This window comes from Plecotus auritus, assembly GCF_963455305.1.
Source record: "Plecotus auritus genome assembly, chromosome: 1".
Taxonomy (NCBI): domain Eukaryota; kingdom Metazoa; phylum Chordata; class Mammalia; order Chiroptera; family Vespertilionidae; genus Plecotus; species Plecotus auritus.
The window spans coordinates 60,686,220-60,709,911 of NC_137770.1; the positions used below are offsets into that span (position 1 = coordinate 60,686,220).

Below are 23,692 nucleotides of genomic sequence, written 5' to 3' on the forward strand. Positions count from 1 at the left end.
TAAATTGACTAACTCTAAACACTCCTTAAGTCACATTTGTATCACAACCAGTACTTTGAAACAAAATAACCTAATTATTTTTCTAGTATTTTACAATGAAGCATGATGGAAACTATTGTTCACAAAGCCATGTGTCCAATATTGTATTAGAATAAATTAGTTTGTAGTGAAAATAGCTTTTGTCTTACTTTAAATATAGCAAATCTGTTTTCAGGTGCTTTTGAACTACCATTAGCTTTTTTAAAATCCTCACATGAAGATATATGTTTTTATTGATTTTTTAGAGAGAGTGAGAAAAACATCGATCAATTGCCTCCCCTACATCATGCCCCGATGGAGATCAAACCAATAGCCTAAGTATATGCCCTAACCGCAACCTGCAACCTTTTTTTTTTTTTTTTTTTTTTTTTTTTGGTGTATGGAATGATGCTTCAACTGATTGAGCCACTGGGCCAGGGCTGAACTACCATTAAATTTTAAGTAAGGTCCAGGGGGAGCAGGATTGATCATTCTTATTTGCTATATGTTGCCAGCATCTGACAGTGAGTGAGTGGCACATAGTAGATGATCAGCTGGTTATTTATAAATGAAAATGTATTACTACTGCCCAAGTTTGTAAGCAAACTACCTATTTTTGCCACTAAAAATATAAGAAATACAAGAAATAGTTGTGTTTATGCAATAATTATATATAGAATAACATATAAGATTTAGAAAATTATATAAGGCACATTTCCTATCTATTACAGTATAATTATTTCCCAAGAATTCTTAAAGTCTTTTTTAAAATATGATAGTTTGAAAAACTACAGAAAAACCTATGAGAAGAAAATATCCATGGTGATACCATTATTCAAAGAGTTATTTCTCATAAAGACAGTAAATTTTACCAGATGTTGCAGTTATAAGTTCATATTCAGGGAATAGTAATAACTATTATCTTTAGTTGGTGAAACTCTTCTTATTGTCATCCTTGCGAGAAGATTTTCTTGATGTTGCTGCCAAATTCATCTGTTGAAGACATATCAGTCTTGATGGAAAAGGAAACCTTAGAGAAAAAGCATGCTGATTATGTTTTATGTTAAAAATGGTAGTTTATGACTGTAGGAAGGTTAAAATGAAACAAATACCATTGCTAAGAGACTAGGGACTACATTTTTGCCCAATATTTTAGCATAATAATTGTTACTGATTCAGAATCCAGAGCACCAACTAATGGTAGTTTAGTTGCTGTAAAGGAAGATATAGAAGACAGGAGGAGAAATGAGGATTGGGTAGTCATAATCTTCAAATCTATCTGTCTAAAGACATAGTGGTATAGAATAATTATTTCTATTGCCTGATGGCAATTACTTTAAGTTGATATTTTCTTAATATCATCAGTAAGAATGATCTGTTTCCTTCTTAGCAAATAGTACAACTACTACTTTCTTATTGGTAAGAAAAGAATTATATGAAATAAAATCTGTATTTAGATTGTATGTCAAGTTAATTTTCTTTATTTTGTAGTTATATAGGTTGTATATTTAATTAGGTATGAATAATGCAACTGAACTCATAACTGATATGAGACAATGATCATAATTAATTCATATATACTGAGATTTCACTGAGCATATGGCATTGTATTTCATAAAAACACTCTATAAATTGTTTTCTGATACTTTTGCTCTGTTTTATATTTGTTCCTTTTAACTTTAAATTGAACTTGCCAATGCCTTGAAATTCTGAAACTGCAAGAATGGCAGAGAAAAGGGCAAAGGAATTTTTTCCTCTTCTAATAACATCATACCTAATAATAGACAAACATGTAAATTGACCGTACCTCCGCTACGTCCACAGCCAATCAGAGTGAGTATGCAAATTAACTCAACAAAGATAGAGGTTAATTTGCATACGTAGGCACCCAGCAGCCTGGGTCCCGGGAACTTTCTCAGCACCCAGGTCACTCCAAGGTAGGCCCCCGTGGGTCCTGAGCAACCTGGAAAGGGCCTGAGCCAGGGGGCTCCTGGGCAGGGGTGGAGCTCTGCGATCAGAGGGAGCTGGGGATCCCCTGCCCAGGTCCCAAGCCTTGGCCAGAGGCTTGGGGCCTGGGCAGGGGCAGAGCTGGAGATCGGAGGGAGCTGGGGAGCCCCTGCCCAGGCCCTGAGGCTTTAGGCCTTGGCAGGGGTGGAGCTGACGATCGGCGGGAGCTGGGGATCCCCTGACCAGGCCCTGAGGCTTTAGGCCTTGGCAGGGGCAGAGCCAGAGATCGGAGGTGATAGGTGTGAACTACAGAGGAAATACCTTTTATGACCGCTCATTGTATTTTACCTTTTTACCCTGTTTGCCACTGGTAATATTCTTAGTAACTTGGGTATAAGAATCCAAAAAGGTGATCTAGGGCTTTTCCACCACACTCCTGGAGAAAAAAAGGAAGGTCCGCTGCTGGGGGGGCTAAGAAATGTCATATCCTGCCCTAGCCGGTTTGGCTCAGTGGATAATGCCTTGGCTTGCCTACTGCAGGGTCCGGTTCGATTATGATCAAGGGCATGTACCTAGTTTGCAGCCTTCTCCCTGACTAGGGCCCAGGTCAGGGCTCATGCAGGAGGCAACCAATCAAAGTGTTCCTCTCACTTTGATGTTTCTCTCTGTCTTTCCCTTTCTCTTCCACATTCTCTAAAAACCAATGGAAACATATCCTCAGGTGAGGACAAAAAAAAAAAAAAAAGAAAGAAAGAAAGAAAGAAATGTCATGTCCTATGAAAGACACATCCTGAAAATGCCTAAAGAAAGTTTTCATTTTTTCATGGTGAAGGGACTGGAGTCCATTTTGATGAAAACACTTTGGTGGCTGCAGTGACTGGCAGTGGCTGCAGCAGTGGGGTGATGGGGCTGGTGCTTCCCCTGATCAGCCCGGTCACCTCAGTAGGACGTCCCCTGAGGGCTCCCAGTATGTGAAAGGGGGCAGGCTGGGCTGAGGGACACCCCCCCCCAGTGCACGAATTTTGTGCACCGGGCCCCTAGTAAGAAATAAAAGTCAAATGTTATAACAGCTATAATACCAACAATACCAACAACAAGACTCTAGAATGGCCTGCATTCCTGAAGCTGTGAGAACACTTGGGTGAGGGAGATAGTAATAAAGCATGTGAATTCTTACTTGCCCTACTCACTTGAACTATATCACCAACACAAATCTTTTAAGCTTAGGAACCCAAGCAAAGCACCGTGGGTTCTCTGTTGTTTGTGAGTTGGTACACTAAGGAACGGCCCTAAAATATTTTATCGTTTTTTTTTTTGTTATTGATCACTTACTTATTCTATAATAAGTAAGAGATTTTACTCTTAAGATCATTGAATGCCATGTTGATTTCAGTGGATGAAAAAGCACAAAGAGGAAGATAAGCTTTTCAAATCCATAATTTCAGCCTTTGTAAGACCATTATTTGAATAATTTAGAGAAAGTTTAAAGAATTGTGATTTTCTGTTCAAAGTGGTTTTTTTATTTGTATTCTTTGGGGACAAATATTTTTCATACATTTTTATCTCTAATCTTGTTTTCCAGGCACTTTGGAAAGACATGAAACAGGAGAAAGAGCAAGAATTATTCTTAATTGTTGTGATGATTCACAGTTTCTAAAACCTGAGTCAGTACTTTCAGTTGCCTCAGAGACACATAAGCACAAAAGTGTAGAGCAGAGACCCTCCAGTTCCTACCAGTTTGGGCCAATACCTTGCCCTGGTCTGCAGGTGGAGTCTTCATGTAAGGTAAGTTCAAATCAAGCTGCTGCTTAACAGACATCATCAACCCTGACTAAGAACTAATACGCCTTATAAATATGTAGTGAGTAAATATCAGCACAAAAACAAGAACTCATATGATCTGCATCTACCAGACATATCACCAAGTGATCTTCTGTTAATTGGGGTATCTTTTTGAATGATTATTTCTCTTGGTGTAGCATTCTTTTTGATAAAATAGGTTGAGCCAATTTTATATTAACTCTTGAACTCTAGATGGATGGTTTTCCATTGATAAGAGGAAAGAAACCTACATTCTGTGGTGTGGTTTGTTTGTTTGATTGTTTGGTTGTTGTTTTTTTTTTGTTTTTTTTAGTTGAGAGTATTTTACCTTTTTTATAATGCTAATTACAAATAAACTAAAAATGTATCAGAAAAACTGGATCATTGTGAGGACAATTGTTTAGATACACTCAGCATCACTAGGCTCACCAGCTTTTTAGGTTTCCCATGTCTAGGGTCTGCAGGAGCAAATCTCATTCATTAAGTGCCCATTTTACTAGTTTAATGCCCAGAAGGTAAACTCGTTACTATTTCTTTCAGTTTCTTAAAGGACCTCAGAGCTACCCTTTAGATAGTGATAATAATATATATATATATTTTATTTTCTTTATACAATTTTGTTTTTTTTCTTGACTCCAGGAAGCAATAAAATGCCAGGGTCTTGTTTTCTTACTCTTAGGCTGATTCCCACTTTACTTTTTATCACTTTGCCTTAGAATCTAAGGCTTAGGTGATTACAGTTTCCAACCTTCACTGTCTACAGAGTAAGAAAGTTGAATTAGACAGGGCTATCGCCTCCTTGTTTCTATATCCTATGCTTCTAATGAGCTTCCTGTTAACTAGAGCTTTTTTTGTTTGTTCTTCTCCACTTATGAACTGCATCTCTTCATTTCATTCTCTTAGATTTGAGCCATTGAGATTTTTTATCTTAATCCTATTTATAAATTTGATAAATGTGAAATTTCAAGAGTGCTTATAAATTCTCCATTTTCCTTATTATTAATATAGTAAAATGCTTGATGAGTTTTTACCAGAAAAAAAATCCCTTTTGAAAAAGAAGATATAAAGAACCCTCATTTTAGAAGTGGGAAAAATGAGGTACAGTAAGCCTGTGAAATTTAGAACTGTTTAAGGATACTCTGTGTTTCAGGATTTTTTAGTGTGAATTTTAGTAAAACACAAATGAAACATTTTAGAATGGTAAACTGTCTAAGTGGATGCATAGCTTGTAAGAACTATCGAGTGAGCTCTTTGTGTTTGGCAATATTTGGAATTTATTAGCGTTGTCTATTCATATTTTCTTCTTGCATTTGAAGAGTGCACATAGATTTTGGGGAAGGTTTTAAAAAAACAACAACTACAATAAAACATTTTTAAAATGAGTCCAATTTGAAATGCTGGAGGAGTTGAATTTGTGCAGTTACCCAAAGAAAAGTCTTCGGTGAAGGAGAGGGCCAAGGTCTTAAAGGATTTAAAGAAACACAATATATTAGTGATGGGGAACTGATTCTTCTCAGATTCTGCTGAGGCTAAAACAAGATAGAAACTGTTTAAATTGCAGTGGGAGGAAATTAGCTTCAAAGTAAGAAATAAACAATCTTACTAAAATCATCTCTACAAGGCAGAAATCTTGATAGCTTCATTATATTTTAAAGAAAGAAGGCCTGCTTTTTCTGTTGGCTTGTTGATTTTAAATTCTTTATCTGCATTGCTTGTCTGAAATATGAGTAAGAGGAGAAACTGGATTATTTTAACTGCTACAATGTAGACCCATTGTACTGTCTGTCCTGGGCATGTTTGTTTAGAAAACTGATTTTCTAGAGAATGGGTCCCCAATGGCTCCCCCTGTTGCTTATTTAGAGCTTCACTGTTTAATATGGTAGCCTTTAAGCACACATAGCTTTTGAGCACATGAAATTTGCCTAGCACCACATGTTAAAATGAGAGTTGGATATATAGGGTTCACCTACACAATAACACCCTTCCTAGTGATAGAATAGAGAAATATACAATACAAAGGTGAAGAAATATACAAGGCAATTTGCTTTTGGAACACATGTGAAGTGATACATATTTTTGACAGAGGATACCCATTTCTCAAAAGTATGTATTTTACATTTATATTTTAACTGTCATGGAGTTAAATAAAAAAATTTTTAATAATACATTTTTTTTTTACATCTGCTTAATGAAGAATGTCCCTCTTCTCACTTTGTGGTGTGGGTTTAAATATTTCTTGGTACAAAGTTGCCTCAGTGTTGAGGAACACTATGAAAAGCCTATCACAGCTTTGTTTCCAAACTAATTTAGGGGGTCTCGGCGTCACTAGGAAGAGTAGGAAATGCACCATTCAGTGACTCCAGCTGTCCTCTTGCACACCGAAGCAACCTTGAATTTCCTCACAGGACTTCAAAGCCAGGCTTGTATCCAAACATTCGTTGGACGTAAATCAGAGGCACAAAAGGAGAATGCTCGTATTTCATGGTGCGTGGCCGGCTGAAGCCCTGCATTGTGCCGCACGTGCCGGTGGGAAGTGCCAGCAACAGAAGGGCACTGTTCTGACTCGTGTGACAAATGTAGTTAACACCAGATCCATATTAATGTTGTCAAGTTCCCTTGATGTATTTAAACAGATTTTAATTATTTTCATCGTCCAAAGGCCTGCAATATATAGCCTAATAGTTCTGCGAAGAAAGCTCACTTAATGTGGGAATGTAAAACCTCTCATAAAAATGAAACTTTTATATTGGCCTTAGTCATTGACATAGGTTATTCATCAAGTCAGCAATTTGTGTGGCAAAGTGCCATTTGAATAGTGTATTGTTAGGATACTTATGGTCCACTTGACAAGGGCTCTTGCTGTAAATAGTGCAATTTGACTCCAGCTGTTAAAGAGTGGCTTTGACAGCAGCCAAATAGAATGGAGATGCCTTACTGCACTGCCGAAAATCAATATTGGGTTCTTGTTCCTAGTAACCTGTTCTTTTCTCTTCTGTACATTTATAAACGGCCATCAAGGGTTTAGAAGTGGACGTTTAAATATTATTTTAAATATAATTGACGTTGAGTTTCAAATGAAGGCTTGTGATAAAATGGTACAAGTGCAGAGTTTTAGGATATTATTTCCACCCCCTGGTTCATGTTTAGTCACAATTACAGGCCAGTTGAATTCGGATTCTCCAGCTTCAGTCGAAAAGAATTAGCGTAAAGCATGGACTCAAAATCGTGTGCCTATTCTATACTGCCAGCGTACGTGTTCTTTTTGATCCCTTTATTAATTTACCTTCTGCGACCCTCCCATCTTCTCTGTGTGTGTTCCTTTTTGTAGAGATGGCGGGTTCTTTGTGGCTGTGCCCATAGCAACACCCACAGATGTTGACTAGCAGTAATGTCCTCGGTGTTGTCCAAGATTTCCCTAAAGCAGACTCTTGCTGGTTTTGAAGACTTTCCTAGCAGTTTTCAGCAATACAAGGTTGTTATGGTACCTGACTGTCAGTAATAGATTTTGAATCTGTTAGTTATAATAACTACATGCAAGGGATCTTTTTTCATTGGGTTTCTCCACTGTGTTAGCTGTTACGTTTAAGACAGAGTGCAGGAAGTGAAATTATATACTCAAGATGATAAAAAAAATGTTTCAAGAGTTGCATTGAATAAAAAATATTCCAGTTATAAAATCCTTTTAGTTCACTGTTGATTTCCCAAGATTGCAGATATGATTTACTTAAATCATGTCTAGTTTTGACTGAATTTGATTTTGAATTTTATTGTTGTTTGCCTGAGATATCATAAATCTTCATCTAAGGTGTGCTGAGCAGGATTTGAAAGATCTGTCATTTTTAACATGGAAAATGCTGGTAAAATGTGTACTTTCTCAAAAGCCTTTTCCAGTGAAAGGTGTTAAAGAGCCATCTTCCTATTAGTCGCCAACTCTGAATTTATTGAATTTGTGGCTGAGATAGCAACTGAAAATTCATAAAGCTGATAATAATAATTGTGTACAGAGACCTTTAAAGCTGATTTAAGGTCAGTGTTATTGTTTTTATAATTGCTGATAGGCAGTTGTGGATTTCTACCAGACAAAGGATTTGTTCTGCTTTGGTTTTAGCTGGTTTCAAAAAATGTTAGTTCTTCTGTTAACCCCAAAGTAAACCTTTTTACTAAATGAATGCTTATGTCATTTTTTAGTATTAGATTTAAACTAGGTTTATCTCAGTTTCTCCCTCTAACCCCACAATATTCATTAACTCTTAAGAAACATGAGAATCTTAAGATTATAACTTTCTTTTGAATTAAACATTCTGATTATAGTCATCAATTGACTTGTAGGCTGGGGATTCTAGTGTAGAAATATGAATAAAAGGCATTATAATTTTGTAGTTAGTTTAACGTAGGGACAATGTTGCATAATTTATCAAGCATATCTTTAAATTTGCATTAATAATTTTATGTAGATATTTTAAAACTATGAATTCTGTAACCATCTCAATCCTATATTATCTACCCATAACCGTTTACAGACATTTTCCTCCCTCACTTCTTCTTTTTCCCCTACTTTTTATTCTTCTTAGTTGTAAATTGTTTTTGCTTTTTAAAAACCTGTGATGTTTCCAAGTTGGTTAAGAACCAGTTATTTGTAGGACACAAAGATGAACCTATTCATCCTACTGAAAGAAGTTTGTATCGGCTGGGATAGAAATTCACATCAATGGACTTGAATATTCTGTTATTGAGCAACTTCGTGGTTCTGATTAAAAGGTGATGTTAAATGTTACCCCTTTAGACTTGGAATTTCCTTGGTAACCAAGTTGTTGTCCTACATCAGTAATATCTTGTATTTATATCCTATTTTTGTTGACTACCACAGTGGATGATATTGTCAGGTGTAAAAAAATGAAGTTTGTAGAAATTCGAATGTTGAGTTACCTAAAAGGGTTAGTGACTTATACCAGGAAAGAAAAGAAGGAAAATAAAATCTTTCTTCTTGAAAGCTGGTAATCTCACTTATTGACTGAGAGTACCATCTGGACCCATTTAAAGGAACCCCAACAGGCACTCCTTCTGTTCCAATGACTTATGTTGAAGCTGGTCCTAAGAGAGCAGCAAATGCAAAAATGTATGAGGAAGCAATTCTCAGGAAAAAAGAAGGCATTTATTCTAATGAAATATTTCCCTATGCTGGTAAAAACAAAATGTATTAAGACTTTTGCTTTATTCATTGATACTAGGAGCATGAACTTATTGAAAAAGATATCCAACTAATATTCCCATCTATTTTTCTGAATTGCATTTAATAGTGACATCCTGGTGGCACAGCCAGTTCTCTGCATCCTCAAATGGCATTCATGACATTAAATGCAATTAATGACTAAGTGACAGTATTTGTAATTTTCTACATACTATTAAGCTTATGAAAATGGCTGCTTTAATCCTAAATTAAAATGTCCTGCATAAACTTGTAGTCTAAGAATGCTTATTCATACCAGGTATAAAAAATGCTCATAAGAGGCTGCTAGGAGCAGCTGGGGCATCTTATACAAACTCCAGGCACATCCACATAGCATTGATCATTTTAGTTGTTTTTCTGCTTGTTTTTGTGTTTTGTCTTTACATGTTGTCCAAGACCTGATGGTTTTTCAAAGGCCATTTGAAATGGAATACAGCCGTGCTCACCTTCATTCCTTTCTTCCCAGCTCCCACTAGAGGTCTCTGCTCATTATACAAAACTTGGCCTCCATTTACTCTCAACATTGTGTTTTTCTTTTTGCTGCTTGAACTAAAATATTAATCTGGGTGCATAATAAGTAGTAATGGAGTGGTACAGGGTTTGCCAGAACCTTTATTTTTAGCCATAGCATGTTAGAATGCCAAGTGGTCAAGATACCTGTTCTCTCCTTTCCTTTCTTTCCTTAGATTTTGGAGCCCAGTCTTGACTGAATCATATGTAAATTGGTTCCTATCTCCGCTGTCTTAGCCCCAGTGTAGCTGAATCCACTGATGGATGGCCCCTGCAGCCAGGCTCCAACCTGCCCGATTTCTCTCACTGCTGCGTTCCCATGTTGTCCCATCTTCAACTCCCCACCTTATTTTCTTGAACATTCATTGCCAGCTAAGCTTGGATCTGACACACTACCAGTTAGTTTGGGTTATTTCTGTAGTCCCAGAATTTCAGAATTCCTTGTGTTTGCTGTGATTAGTTGATGAGACTTAACTTTTGCTGGATCTCTGGTTTTTAGTTTCTCAGTGTGATTACCTGGCTTAGTACTTCTTCCTTCCAGGTTGCCTCTCTAGGAACCAGAATCCTCAATCTCCATCCTCTCTGGGTTCTTCTTCTTTTTTTTTTTTTTTTAAACATATTTTATTGATATTTTACAGAGAGGAAGGGAGAGGGATAGAGAGCTAGAAACATCGATGAGAGAGAAACATCGATCAGCTGCCTCCTGCACACCCCCCACTGGGGATGTGCCCGCAACCCAGGTACATGCCCTTGACCGGAATCGAACCCGGGACCCCTCAGTCCGCAGGCCGACGCTCTATCCACTGAGCCAAACCGGTTTTGGCTCCTCTCTGGGTTCTTCTGCCTGCACCCTTCGAGGGGGTGGTAGTTTAGTGTTATTTTGCTATGTAACAAATTACCACAAATGTAGGTATGAGCTTAGAACAATACACATTTATTCTATTGCCATTTCCCATGTTCTGGGAGTCTGGAATAGCCTGGCTGAGTTCTCTGTTCAGGGTCTCACATGGCTGATATCCAGGTGTGGGCTGGGGTGATATGTCATCCAAGGCTGAGGGTCCTCTTCCAAGCTTATTCAGGTTAAGGGTGGAATTCAGTTCCTTGTGGTGGCAGGACTGGAGTCCTATTTATGGTTGACTGTTGACTAGGGGCCACACACTTCTTACCACATAGTCCCCTTTATCTTTAAACAAGCAGTGGAGAACTTCTTGTGTATAAAGTCCCCTGGTACTTTGAATCTCTAACGTCTCCCTCTGCCACCAGCTGTAAAGAACTCTCTGCTTTCAAAAACTCCATGTGATTAAGTCTGGATGACTCAATCTCTCTATTTTAAGTCAGTTGGTTTGGAACCTTAATTACATCAGCACAATCTCTTCAGCACAGTACCTAGTGTTTGGAGGACTAGCTGGAATAAGGTATATTTCACCAGAGTCTGGGAATCTTGGGGCCAACTTTATGATTCTGCCTACAGATGGGAACTGCTATTTGAGGACCATTACTCTCTTCTGATTCTGGAACATTTAACCTCTGCCTAAATGCTCTGATTAGCTGTCATAAATCAAAACTCCTGTTTCTCTTTGGGACCTCTTCCCCCTGTCTGCTCCTTTGAGGAGTTGACCTGTGGTACAGCAGATCTGTCTCTCTTGACTCTCAGGCCAAACCCTGTTATGCAAAAAGTCATAGTGTGGTATTGATCATGTGATTCTGTGGCAGAGTATGAAGTGAATAATAGGAGTCCTGTCTCTGCCTACATGATTATCATGAGGTTTAAGTAAGAAAATAATTTAAAGTTGATAGGGCTCTCCAAATCTAAGAAGATACCTGAATCCAGAACTTTCACAAACTTTGTTATTATATTATTGGCAGTCAACATTTTTTATTATATTTTATTCAACTCTGCCATTTATAGTTAAAGTCAAGTTCATAGATAGTAAAAATTTGTCTTTAAGCCTCTTAAGCATATTTTTTTCTTTATGCTTTAATGTCCAATTATGCTAATGATCAGCTTAGCCAATCCTTAGAATATTCTTTGACCTTAGGCATGAAATTTCTGGTGTTATTAAGAATGTCTGGAATTAGTAATAATAGCAGAAAACTACCAGTGTTGAGGATATTTTATACAAATTTTTATGATAATTCCATTAATCGTAAGTTATGCCTTTGAAATATACATCTGACTTAAATGATCTACTCTTCTATCATACTCAAAAGAGCAGTAGAATCAGGTACAGAAGATTCAATGGGTGTCCTAAGGAGAGAGTGCCCAGATAACACGTAGCACCCCAGATGATGGTTTGGTTCACTGGTATTGAGGCCCAGTAAAGGGGCCACAGCTTTACATTTTTTGCTTTAAACTAGTATTCTATGTTCATTGATTCTAGAACTAAGCTCTTGCATTCTAAAACATTATGTTATTATTCTTTATTAAAATTCATTTTTGTAATAGGAATTAATTATCAAAAATATAAGGATTAAACCTAAGGATTTGGGCCCTTATTTTATCTATCTGCAAAAAAATAAATAAATAAATAAATAAATAAAGCATTGTAAGTGGTGCTTAATTCATAGGCAAATCATTAAGTACAATAGAATTAAGCAGTATAATCTACAAGATACTCAGTACTTCATTACCTATAAATGATACAGCATATCCCATAAAGCTTTTGCCTGATGTCTTCTTGATAAATCATTTAATATGGTTGTTTCTAATTCTCATTCTCAGGAGATGCTGAATTTCATTTAGAGAAAACATGCAACACCATATTATAATTAAAAGTTTCCTCACTTGAGAATTAAAGCAGGTGTAGCCAGTAGTCAAAGATTGGTACCTGCAAAAATTTTAATTGATTTTCACTATTATCTGGTGACATTTTGTTTGTTTCCAAACTCTGGACACCATAATGCATAATCAAAACCTAGAAAATATCCCCTTAAATATTTCAAAATGTTCATAAAATTTAAATGCTAACTAGTATTATTACTGTGTGATTTTTATTTTATCTCCTAAACTGGAAACCGAATCTACTCTTTTCTTAGCAAGAATGCCTTCTGAGTTTTAAATTTGATTTTGATACTATCTTGGGGGGAGGGTAAATGTCCTGTAAGGGTTACACACACTCTTCAGCCACATGATTTTCCAATCTGTTGAACTCACATCATAGTTTATGAATTTGGCTTTTCATCTTCCACTAGCTTGACCTGGATGAGAAGAAAAGAGGTTTGGAAATGGACATCCAGTTATATTAACCTGTGTTGTATTCATCCTTGGAATACAATTCAAAATTATGAAGCATACATGAAAAATATATTGAAAAATGTCAACTGGATATTTGGCACTATAACCCAGATATTTAATTCCCAGCTACCTGGCCTCATTAAAGAAACTCATAGTCCCCCTGCTGCTGGTCTTCTGCCTGACTCTTTTCCCTCTGATTCTTTACCGTGAAGTCTAAGCTTCAATGGCACTTCCCTATCAGTGAATAGCAGCCCACCTTCCATTCTCTTTCTTGGCATCCTTTTTATTTTACTTTTTTATCTTTCCCACCATCTTGCTTGGAGGCAAGTGTACAAGGAAGAGCAAACGCTCAGTTCAGAGGGGTCAATGATCTGCTTTACTAGTTTATCACAATGAAATCATCATCTAGCATATGTAGGACACGAGGCAGGCATTCAGAAATATTTGTTGAATAAACAGATGGACTAAATACTACTAAAGTCTAGACATGAAAAATAGGTGGTAAGAAAGTGGAGGATCCTTCCTTTTTTGAATTGTAAGGGAAAAAATGAAAAAATAACTGCCCAAAAAATACATATTTAGTCAGTTGTTTGCTTTCAGTCAAAATTGGGTTGCATGTGACTTGACCTACTAAAAATCCTATCTAATAAAAGAGTAATATGCAAATTGACTGTACCTCTGCTACACCCACCAGCCACGCCCACCAGCCACGCCCAACAGCCAATCAGGAGGGAATATGAAAATAAACCCAACCATGATGGCTGCAGCCACAGAGAGCAGGAGGGAGTTTTGGGTTTCCCCAGTGATGGAGGAAGCCAAGCTTTCCACACACCCTGGCTGGCCCAGGCCTCTGCTTAAGGCTACAAAGTTTCAATGATAGAAGATAAATTAATCCCAACAAAAATGACGGCAGCCACGGAGCTGGAGAGAGCAGGAGGCTAGGGTTGCCCCCAGCAATGGAGAAGCCAAGCTTTCCACACACCGTGGCTGATCCAGGCCTCCTCTTAAGGCTACAAAGTTTCAATTATAGAAGATAAATAAAACCCAACAGAAATGGCTGCCGCCATGGAGGGAGCAGAAGGCTTGGCTCCGCTCCAAGCTACAAAGTTTCAATTGTAGAAGATAAATAAATTCCAGATACCAGGGCCTCCACTTGGGTCACTGGGGGACGTGGCCGGCCTGCAAACCACCACAGGCCCCTCACCCAGGCCACCCCACAACCCAAGGGAACCCCCACCCTAATCCAGGACACCCTTCAGGGCAAACGAGCTGGCCCCCACCTGTGCACCAGGCCTCTATCCTATCTAATAAAAGAGTAATATGCAGTTTGACCATCACTCCAACACACAAGATGGCTGCCCCCATGTGGTCAAAGATCCTGCCCCCATGTGGACACAAGATGGCCACCACAAGATGGCCAACAGGGGAGGGCAGTTGGGAGGGACCAGGCCTGCAAGGGAGGGCAGTTGTGGGCGATCAGACTAGCAGGGGAGGGCAGTTGGGAGGGACCAGGCCAGCAAGGGAGGGCAGTTGGGGGCGATCAAGCCTGCAGGGGAGGGCAGTTAGGGGTGACCAGGCCTGCAGGGGAGGGCAGTTAGGGACAAACAGGCTGGCAGGGGAGCAGTTAGGCATCAATCAGGCTGGCAGGGGAGTGGTTCGGGGGTGATCAGGCTGGCAGGCAGAAGCAGTTAGGGGCAATCAGGAAGGCAGGTAGGCGAGCAGTTGGGAGCCAGCAGTCCTGGATTGTGAGAGGATGTCTGACTGCCCATTTAGGCCCGATCCTAAATGGGCAGTTGGACATCCCTCGAAGGGTCCCAGATTGCAGAGGGTGCAGGCTGGGCTGAGGGACACCCCCCCCCCCCGTGCACTAATTTTGTGCACTGGGCCTCTAGTTGTTAATAACAGCAAAGAGGCTGTTAAAACACAATAGCTTCCCCACTGATATTTAGACACCAATCTAAATCAATTCAAAAGTTTATAAGAAAAAATATATTAAACACAGGTGATGAAATTTGGCATGTTTAGTACATTGGGGAGAAATGATTCACTATAGGTAAGATGGGCAACAGTGAGCTGATATAGATTTATAAAGAAAGATTAAAAGACAGTGTGGTTATATGGTTTCTTATACCAACAACCTTTATATTATTGCCCCATTCATTTGTCCTTAAATCTCAGACTCCTTTTTCTAGTAACAAAATTACCTAAAATAAGCACTCAAAAATAGCCTGAGGATTATATTGTATATCATGGGTCCTCTGCTTCCCTTAAATAATTACTAAGACCTCTCCTCAATGCAAAAACCCTGAAGCCAGCTACAATCTAATCAATGGGTTTGTAATAACTTTTAGAAATGTAAGTGTAATAAATATGAAGAGGCCTGATTTATGTTTTATTTCCCAGATGCAGAGTCTTTGGCACAATTCTGCATTCCTCCAGTGGCAAGATTGCTTCCTACTTTCCTAGATTATTTGAAAATTGCAGAAATCCCCCTCTCATCATAGGTTGGTGAAGACAGGACTGATTCTATTCTGTTATGTGTATAACAGCAAATGCTTGTATGTAACTCCTTAATGCAGGGATATAGGGTAGCATGCTGGATTAGCAGTCCCAGGAGGTATCGAGCCTCATGGGGATTCTTTCTCTTCCTTGTCTGCTTGCCTCCGGGAGGAGGTGACTCAGTGACAGTGGACAAGCCAGTGTTCCTCCTTGTGACTGCCCTGATGACTCTGCTCTCTATGCATCTCTTTCTGCCCAATATCATGTACAGGAGATGGTCTACTCTCCACCTGTTTAAAGCCCACCCATACTACAGCATCTGTCTGCACTATTTAACATGCAATTGCTAATTAACTATGAATTACCTGGTTATTTTTCAAGTATTTATCTGTCTTATCTTCTCAATTAGGCCTTAAGCTCATTGGAAATAAAGAACTGCCGTGTCTGTATGTTATGTAAATTTTATAGCATGGAATAAAGAACAGAATACTTCATTTATTCAGCAAATAATCAATGAATACCTGGTATTTGTCAGACACTTTTCTTTAAGAAATATTTTTTTATTGATTTCAGAGAGGAAGGGAGAAGGAGAGAGAGGTAGAAATATCAATGATGAGATAATTATTGATCGGTTGCCTCCTATGCACTCCCCACTGGGGATCAAGCCAGCAACCTGGGCATATGCTCTGACCAGGAATCAAACCATGACCTCCTGGTTCATAGGTCGATGCTCAACCACTGGGCCAGGCCTAGATACTTTTCTTGATACTAGTACTTTCAACAAAGTCCTGGATCTCATGCCACTTAACATTTCTGGGGAGAGGAGAGAGACCATAATTTAAACAAAACAAAACCACAACAATGTCAGATAGTGATAAAGGCTCTACAGGGAATTAACAACAGGTGGTGTGATAGACATGCCTAGAAATTTAGTCTAGACTGAGTGGTCAGAGGATAAGATAGCATTATACTGTCTGAATGAGAAGAAGCAGCCAGCTAATCATGTGACTAGCAGAGGGGAGAATACAAAGTAAAGAGCCTAAAGTAGCAATGAAGCCAAGGCCAGTGTGACTGGAGAGAAGTACACGGGGAGAGAATTAGAAGTCCATATTCAAGGGTGAGGTGGTGTAGACCATGCTGGGTGTGGTAATCCAAAGTATGGAGCTTCACTTTTATTTTAAGTAATAAGGGGAGTCTTTTCATTTTACTCAAAAGAAGTGATGGGATCTGATTTATTGTTTTGAAAATATCACGTTGGTTGCTATGTGAAAAATTATATTAGCAGAGAGGAGTGTCAGAAAGAGGAAGCTATTGCATAGTTGCATCAAGAGGAGGAAATTATTGGGCGAGGTAGAAGAGGGTAAAGGGGGATAGCTAAATGGTGATGGAAGGAGATGACTTTGGGTGGTGAACACACAATACAATATACAGATGATGTATTATAGATTGTACACTTAAAACCTACATAATTTTATTAACCAATATCACCCCAATAAATTCAATAAAAATTTTAAAGAGAGAGGGAGAGAGAGTGAGAGAAATTGTTAGTTGGTGTTGAGATTTTGAACACCAAATTGGTAAAGACCATGATAGAAAATATGTGCTCTGGTAGACCTACATCCCAAAGTGCCAGGAGAACCCCTGTAGACGGTGAGCTGATGCTGCCCACGGAATGCTGGAAATAATGTTATGTCTAAAACTTGATGGATATGCTTTTGCCATGGGGAAACGTCAGATCCAAAAGCTCACACTATAGTAGGGGATTGATGAGCAGCTGATATGACTGGAGGTAGAATTTACAGTGGTAATGGTGGAGGATGACTGTGTCTTATACTCCAGCAGGAAAAGGAAGTCTTTTAACCTGGCCTCGGACATCTGAGAGCAACTTACATTTGTACATAAAACTAAAATAGGTGACATACAAACAACCAATATAACCTTATAATAGAGTCCTCTGTTAAAATAAAACTCTCCTGAATCAAGGGGATTTAATACCTTAAATTGCATGACTTATATTTATATTGTGGATTTTGCTATAAAAATGTTTCTGTATACATTTAAAATTTCTGTTAATTTAGAACAAGCCCAGGGTTGGCAAACTTTCCCTGTAAAGGGCCAGTTGTTAATATTATTGACTTTGTGGGCTATATGGTCTCTGTCACAGCTACTCAACTCTTTATAATATCCAAATAGCCGTAGGTGATACATTTTTCTGTGTTAAAATAATATTTTATTTTTTTTAAAGGTGGTAGTCAATATTTAGCCTGTTGGCCATGGTTTTCTAAACTCTGCAGTGGGCAGGACTATGATTAGATTCCATTATAATTCAGTGTAATAGGCCATGAAAAGAGTAATAGAAGCCTTTCACTTAAAAAATTATATTTGGTTTTTGTCATTAACAAATAATATTGTAGTGTTTCCTCTTTGCTAAATTTTATAAATGTTTTCACTCAATTTTGAGCCCTGATTTATAAAATCTATTTTGGCTTTTAGGACATTTTTATTTCCCCCATTCTTAGTTCTTTAAGGTAGTCTTCAAACTTGATCTTATTGAGCAATTACTGGATATGGGCAATTTATAGTTCTATGGTCTTTTGAAAGAACCCATGTCCTCAGGCATTTCATTAAATTTAGTTTAAATTATACACTTTTTTTCTTTTACGTGAGGGTATTCTCTAGGTATTGATTTAAATTTAATACATATGTATTAAATTGAATTGACTAAGATATCTGGTGACTACACAGAGACATATACCCCAAATCTATACTTGGCTGGTTATTCTTTATGTAAATACACATAAGAATCACTCCAAAGAGAAGTAGCACTGTTTTGTTTTAGTGGTGGTAGTGTTTTTTGTTTATTTGTTTGTTGTTGTTGTTTTGTACTTTGGTCTATTTTGTGGTAAACCAATTCTAAGTCATTTTTTTCTTCAACCTGCATCCCTTCTGACCTCTTGGCCAATTATAAGCTTATTAGTATGATGTTTGGAAAGCATCAGCATGATGCCACTGACATGTCATAGTTGGGAAGCAAAGGTGTTAGCCGTAAGTCAAATTAGCATATCTACAGCACATGTCTTTTAATTAGTTTTCATCTCTAGGGGGTAAGTACAGAGTAATTTAGCAACCTTACTTGTTATCTTAATTGACAATTATATACAGAGAGAAGTACAAAAATTGATGAAAACAGTTGCAATTTAAGGAGAGTATATGACATAGTATCTTTTTGCCACTTATAATTTAGCTGCTTAATGAAATTGCTTTTGAATTTGATATTGAATACTTTTTTCTTAGTGTTATTGAAGTTTTTTATAGGATGAAAAGCAAACCAATGTTTAATTATGATGTGTTTGCTCAGCTACAACCATCTTTCTGAAAAGTGGTGGGAGGGGGAGTGGTTTCAGTGTCTTCTAGTAATTTCTAAGAGAATCAAGGCACATAAGCATGAGAGACCCCATTTTATATGGTGGAAAGAGCATTGCAGTGTGATAGTCAATTTGTGTTCCAATTTAAACTGGGGCCCTTAAGTAGTTGGGTTAATTAAATCAATGGCTATATGAGTTTGAGTCAGTCACCAAGCCTCTCTTTGCTATTGTGATAGTGCGATATAATAAGAATATATATTTTGGACTTCATCTATGGTTCCTGACACACAGCTCCTAAAACCCTTGGAATTCCCTAAGCTATAAGTGCCCTAAGGGTGTCTTCTGTTACTCATATCAAGCCTTTTCAACCACATGGGAGTTTATGTTAATAAGATGATTTTTGGAACGGCCCTGGATAGCTTCTGGATGGGGGCTGGTTGCCAGCAGAACCAACCATGTCCATGGAGGGCTAGAACTTCCAGGCCTACACACTGACCTCCAGGGCAGGGAGAGGAGCTGGAGGTTGAATTAATCACCAGTGGCCAATGGTTTAATCAATCATGCCTATGTAGTGAAGCTTAATAAATACTGAAAAGGAGAGGGTTCAGAGAGCTTCCCAGTTGTTGAACACCTAGAGGTCCTGGGAGGGCGATACACCTGTGATTTTTGAGGCTCATGGGGAGGCCTCAACCCTGTGGCAGTGTCCAGCTCCTTAACTGAAACAGAAAGACTCAGTGAAACACAGAGATTTGATTAAAGTGAAAGTACACACAGATAAGGGAGTGCAGGCAGACTCCAGAAGTGAGTTGCCTCACAGAGTCTGGGGCCTAGTTTTAAGTTTTGGGCTAGTGAGGAAGAACTCAGGAACGGGCAAATTTTGGGTGGTCCTGGGTAGAGTTGAGGAGGGGTAGGTGAAGCACCTCCTTCACAACAAGAGGAGGAATCTTTGTCTTCATTTGGTCCTCTTGGAAAGTGTTAGGCATTGGTACATGTTGAGTACTGGTCTAGCTGCAATGCTAATAGTATAATAATAGCATTAGAGGCCCGGTGCATGAAATTTGTGCACGGAGGGGCCGGGGGGTCCCTCAGCCTGGCCTGCAACGATGCCAGCATCCCGCCCGCCCATCCTCCCTCCGTGGGCCAGGGCACTCGGGACGCTGAGGCTCATGCCCAGGGTGACGCCGCCCGCGTCCAGTGCCCTAGCCACTATGGTTGCCGTCATCTTTGTGGTGGAGTGATGGTTAATTTGCATATTACCCTTTTATTAGATAGGATTACAATTACTATAGGTCATTCTTCAGTCAGGGTTCCTGGCCTGGCTGGACAGAACTGGTTTTTCTTTGTCTCTGTAGTTTCTAACAAGACTGTTTCCTCTTACAGGTCTGTTTCCATGTAGAGGGGAGGGAGGAGGGTCCAGAACCCTAATCTAGCTATCCTGACTCACCTGGAGTGGGCATGGAAGCACCACTTCCCTCCCCATATACTTTGCCCCTTATACAGGGATACCTCAGGTTTACTGCAGTTCTTTTCCAGACCAATGCAATAAAGCAATATGGTAATACAGCCAGTCACACAAATTTTTTGGTTTCCCATGCATATAAAATTTATGTTTACACTATACTGTAGTCTATTAACTACGCAAAAGCATTATGCCCCAAAAGAACACTGTACATACCTTAATTAAAAAGTAGTTTATTGCTAAAAACAAGTGCTAACCATCATCTGAGCCTTCAGTGAGTCATATATAATCTTTTTGCTGGTAGAGGGTCTTGCCTTGATGTTGATGGCTGTTGACTGACAGGGTGGGGTTGCTACAGGTTGGGGTGTTTCTGGCAATTTTTTTTTTAAAAAGACAACAATGAAGATTACAACATTGACTGACTGTTCCTTTCATGAATGATTTCTCTGTAGCATGCCTGGGCTCTATAAGTGACAGCATTTTACTCAGAACTTCTTTCAAAATTGGAGTCATTCCTCTCAAATCCTGCTGCTGTTTGTAAACTAAATTTATGTAATATTCTAAATCCTTTGCTGTCATCTCAACAATTTTCAGAGAATCTTCACAAGGAGTAGATTTCATCTCAAAAACCACTTTCTTGTTCATCCATAAGAAGCAACTCTTCATCTGTTACATTTTTTTATCATGAGATTGCAGCAATTCAGTCCTGTCTTCAGGCTTCACACCTAATTCCAGTTCTCTTGCCATCTCTACCACATCTGCAGTTACTTCTTTCACTGAAGTCTTGACCTCTTCAGTCATCCAGGAGGGATGAATCAACTTCTTTCAATGTTGATATTTTTACCTCTGCCCATGAATTGCATATGTTCTTAATAGTATCTAGAATGGTGAGTCTGGAAAGTTTTCAAATTACTTTACTCAGGTTCATCAGAGGAATCAATATGGCAGCTTTAGTCCTACAACATGTATTTCTTAAATAATAAGAGTTGGAAGTAAAAGTGGTTCCTTGATCCATGGGCTGCAGAATGAATGTTGTATTAGTAGGCATGAAAACAACATTAATCTCTTTGTCAATCTCCATCAGAGCTCTTGGGTGACCAGGTACACTGTCAATGAGCAGTAATATTTTGAAAAAATTCTTTTCTACGCACTAGGTCTCACAGGGGGCTTAAAATATTTAGTAAACCAATTTTTAAACAGATGTGCTATCATCCAGGCTTTGTGGTTTCAATTATAGAGCCCTGGCAGAGTAGATTTAGCAAAATTCTTAATGGCCCTAGGATTTTCAGAATGGTAAATGAGCATTGGCTTCACATTAGTCTCTAATAAGAGAGCCAGCCTGTCCTTTGAGGCTTTGAAGCCTTGAAGTCAGGCATTGACTTTTCCTCTCTAGCTATGAAAGTTCTAGATGGCTTCCTCTTCCAATATAATGTTGTTTTGTCTACATTAAAAACCTTTTTTGCCCTGGCTATTGTGGCTAAGTGGTTAGAGCCCTGCACACTGAAGAGTCAAGTGTTGGATTCCTGGTCAAGGGCATGTATCTGGGTTGTGGGTTCACTCCCCATCCCCAGTTCGAGATGGGGTGCATATAGGAGGCAACCAGTGAAACCAGTGAATATATCTCTCTCACATCCATGTTTCTCTCTCTCTCCTCCCTACCTCCATTCCACTCTATCTAAAAAAAGTAATGGAAAAAAATGTCCTCAGGTATGAATTAACAAAAACAAAACAAAACAAAACACAGCCACCTTTGTTTATTATCTCAGCTAGATCTGGATAACTGGCTGCAGCTTCTACGTCAGCACTTGCTGCTTCACCTTGCACTTTTATATTATGGAAACAGCTTCTTTTCTTAAATTTCATGATTCACACTTTTCTTTTTCAGCTTTGTCTCCTCTCTCAGTATTCATAGAATTAAAGAGAGTAAGAGTTTTGTTCTGGATTAGGCTTTGGCTTAAGGGAATGCTATGGCTGGATTAGTCTTCTCTACAGCCCAATATAATTTATTCATATCAGCAATGAGGCTGTTTTGCTGTATTATCATTTGTGTGTTCACTAGAGTGGCACTCTTAATTTCCTTCAATACTTTTTCTTTGCATTCACAATTTGGCTAACTGTTGGCACAAGAGGCCTAGTTTTCAGGCTGTATTGGCTTTTGACATGCCTTCTTCATTAAGTTTACTAGTAATCATTTTCAGCTTTTTATTTAAAGTCAGAAATATGACTTTTCCTTTCACTTGGACAGTCAGAGGCCTTTGTGGGGTTATTAATTGGCTTAATTTCAATATTGCTATGTGTCAGGGAATAGGGAGGCCTGACAAGACAGAGACAGATAGAATGGCCAATCAGTGGAACAGTCAGAACATACACAGCATTTATTGATTAAGTTCACCTTCCTATATGGGCTCAATTCATATAGGAAGGTCACAGACCTTCAATTGGTAAAAAAAAAAAAAATGCAGTATCTGTGAAACTCAGTAAAATGAGTATGCCTATATCTCTTTATCAGGCAGCTCATTCGTATCCTTTATTACTCTTTGTAATAAACTGGCAATCTAGTAAGTAAAGTGTTTTGCTGAATTTTATGAGCCATTTTAGCAAATGCTGGAACCAGAGAAGAGGGTGGTAGAACCTATGATTTATAGTCAGTTGGTCAAAAGCATAGGTAACAACCTGGACGCCAATGGATGTCTGAAGTGGGACAGTCTTGTGGGGTTAAGCTCGTCACTTGTGACATCTGATATTTACTCTAGGTAGATAGTGTGAATTCAGTTTAATTGTAGGACACCTACCTGGTTTCTGAGAATTGCTGGGGTAAAACTCCCACCCATGTGCTATCAGGGTACTGAGAGGACAAACGCTTGAGTGATGACAATAGAAGAGTTAAGAAGTGTTTTCCTTTGCAATGAATCTATCTATTCATCCATCTACTGAGATCAAATTGCATAAAGTTAGATTAAGATAGGCTAGCAACAAAGAATACCTCAAAAGTAAAAACAGTCAAAGTTTATTTTTTGCTCTCTCCATGCACCTATCTGAGGCCAAAAGAGGGCCTCTGCTCTTGACAGTCACAGAGATCAAGCTAATAAAGTCAAAGCAGTGCACTGGGAAAGATGGAGAACTAGAAACATTTGGTAAATATGCTAAGGACTACACAGGTATTAATTTCTAAGATCCAGATATCTATAAAAGTCTATGAACTTTTGTGGGAAAGACTTGTGTGTGTTTTTTCCAGATTTTTACTTTAAAAAGTTAAGACTCTCCTAGATACTGTGATTATGGGTGACTTTAATTTTCTTTTTGTTTATCTGTATTTTTAATATTATGTAAGTAGTATTAATATTGTTTTCTAAAGGCAAAGCAATATAGCTAAAGTTATTTTTCTATATTTAAGTATATCATTCAAATGTCCCTTGTTTACTTTACTAATTTAAAAAAATCTATGAGTGTATATAAATATCTTCACCCTCTTTAATAATTCAGGAATTGATGCCTGAGTTAACATTTCACGTTCTGTATTATTATGATTTCACAACAATGAAATATATCTTTTCAACTTTCCAGACTGATCACGTTATTTTTTTAGTCTTTCTGTCTGCAGAAGTAATCCC

At 38.4% G+C, this 23,692-nt stretch overlaps 1 protein-coding gene across 1 annotated transcript in view; it reads left to right on the forward strand.

Moving 5' to 3' along the window:
* WDR72 (WD repeat domain 72) overlaps positions 1 to 23,692 on the forward strand; it is a gene marked incomplete at its 5' end in the record, with an annotated part of 204,347 nt that overhangs the window by 51,640 nt on the left and 129,015 nt on the right. The window contains one exon of the mRNA XM_080641930.1: positions 3,548 to 3,750. Coding sequence (XP_080498056.1) covers positions 3,548 to 3,750 — 203 coding nt within the window. The remainder of the gene's footprint in view (positions 1 to 3,547; positions 3,751 to 23,692) is intronic.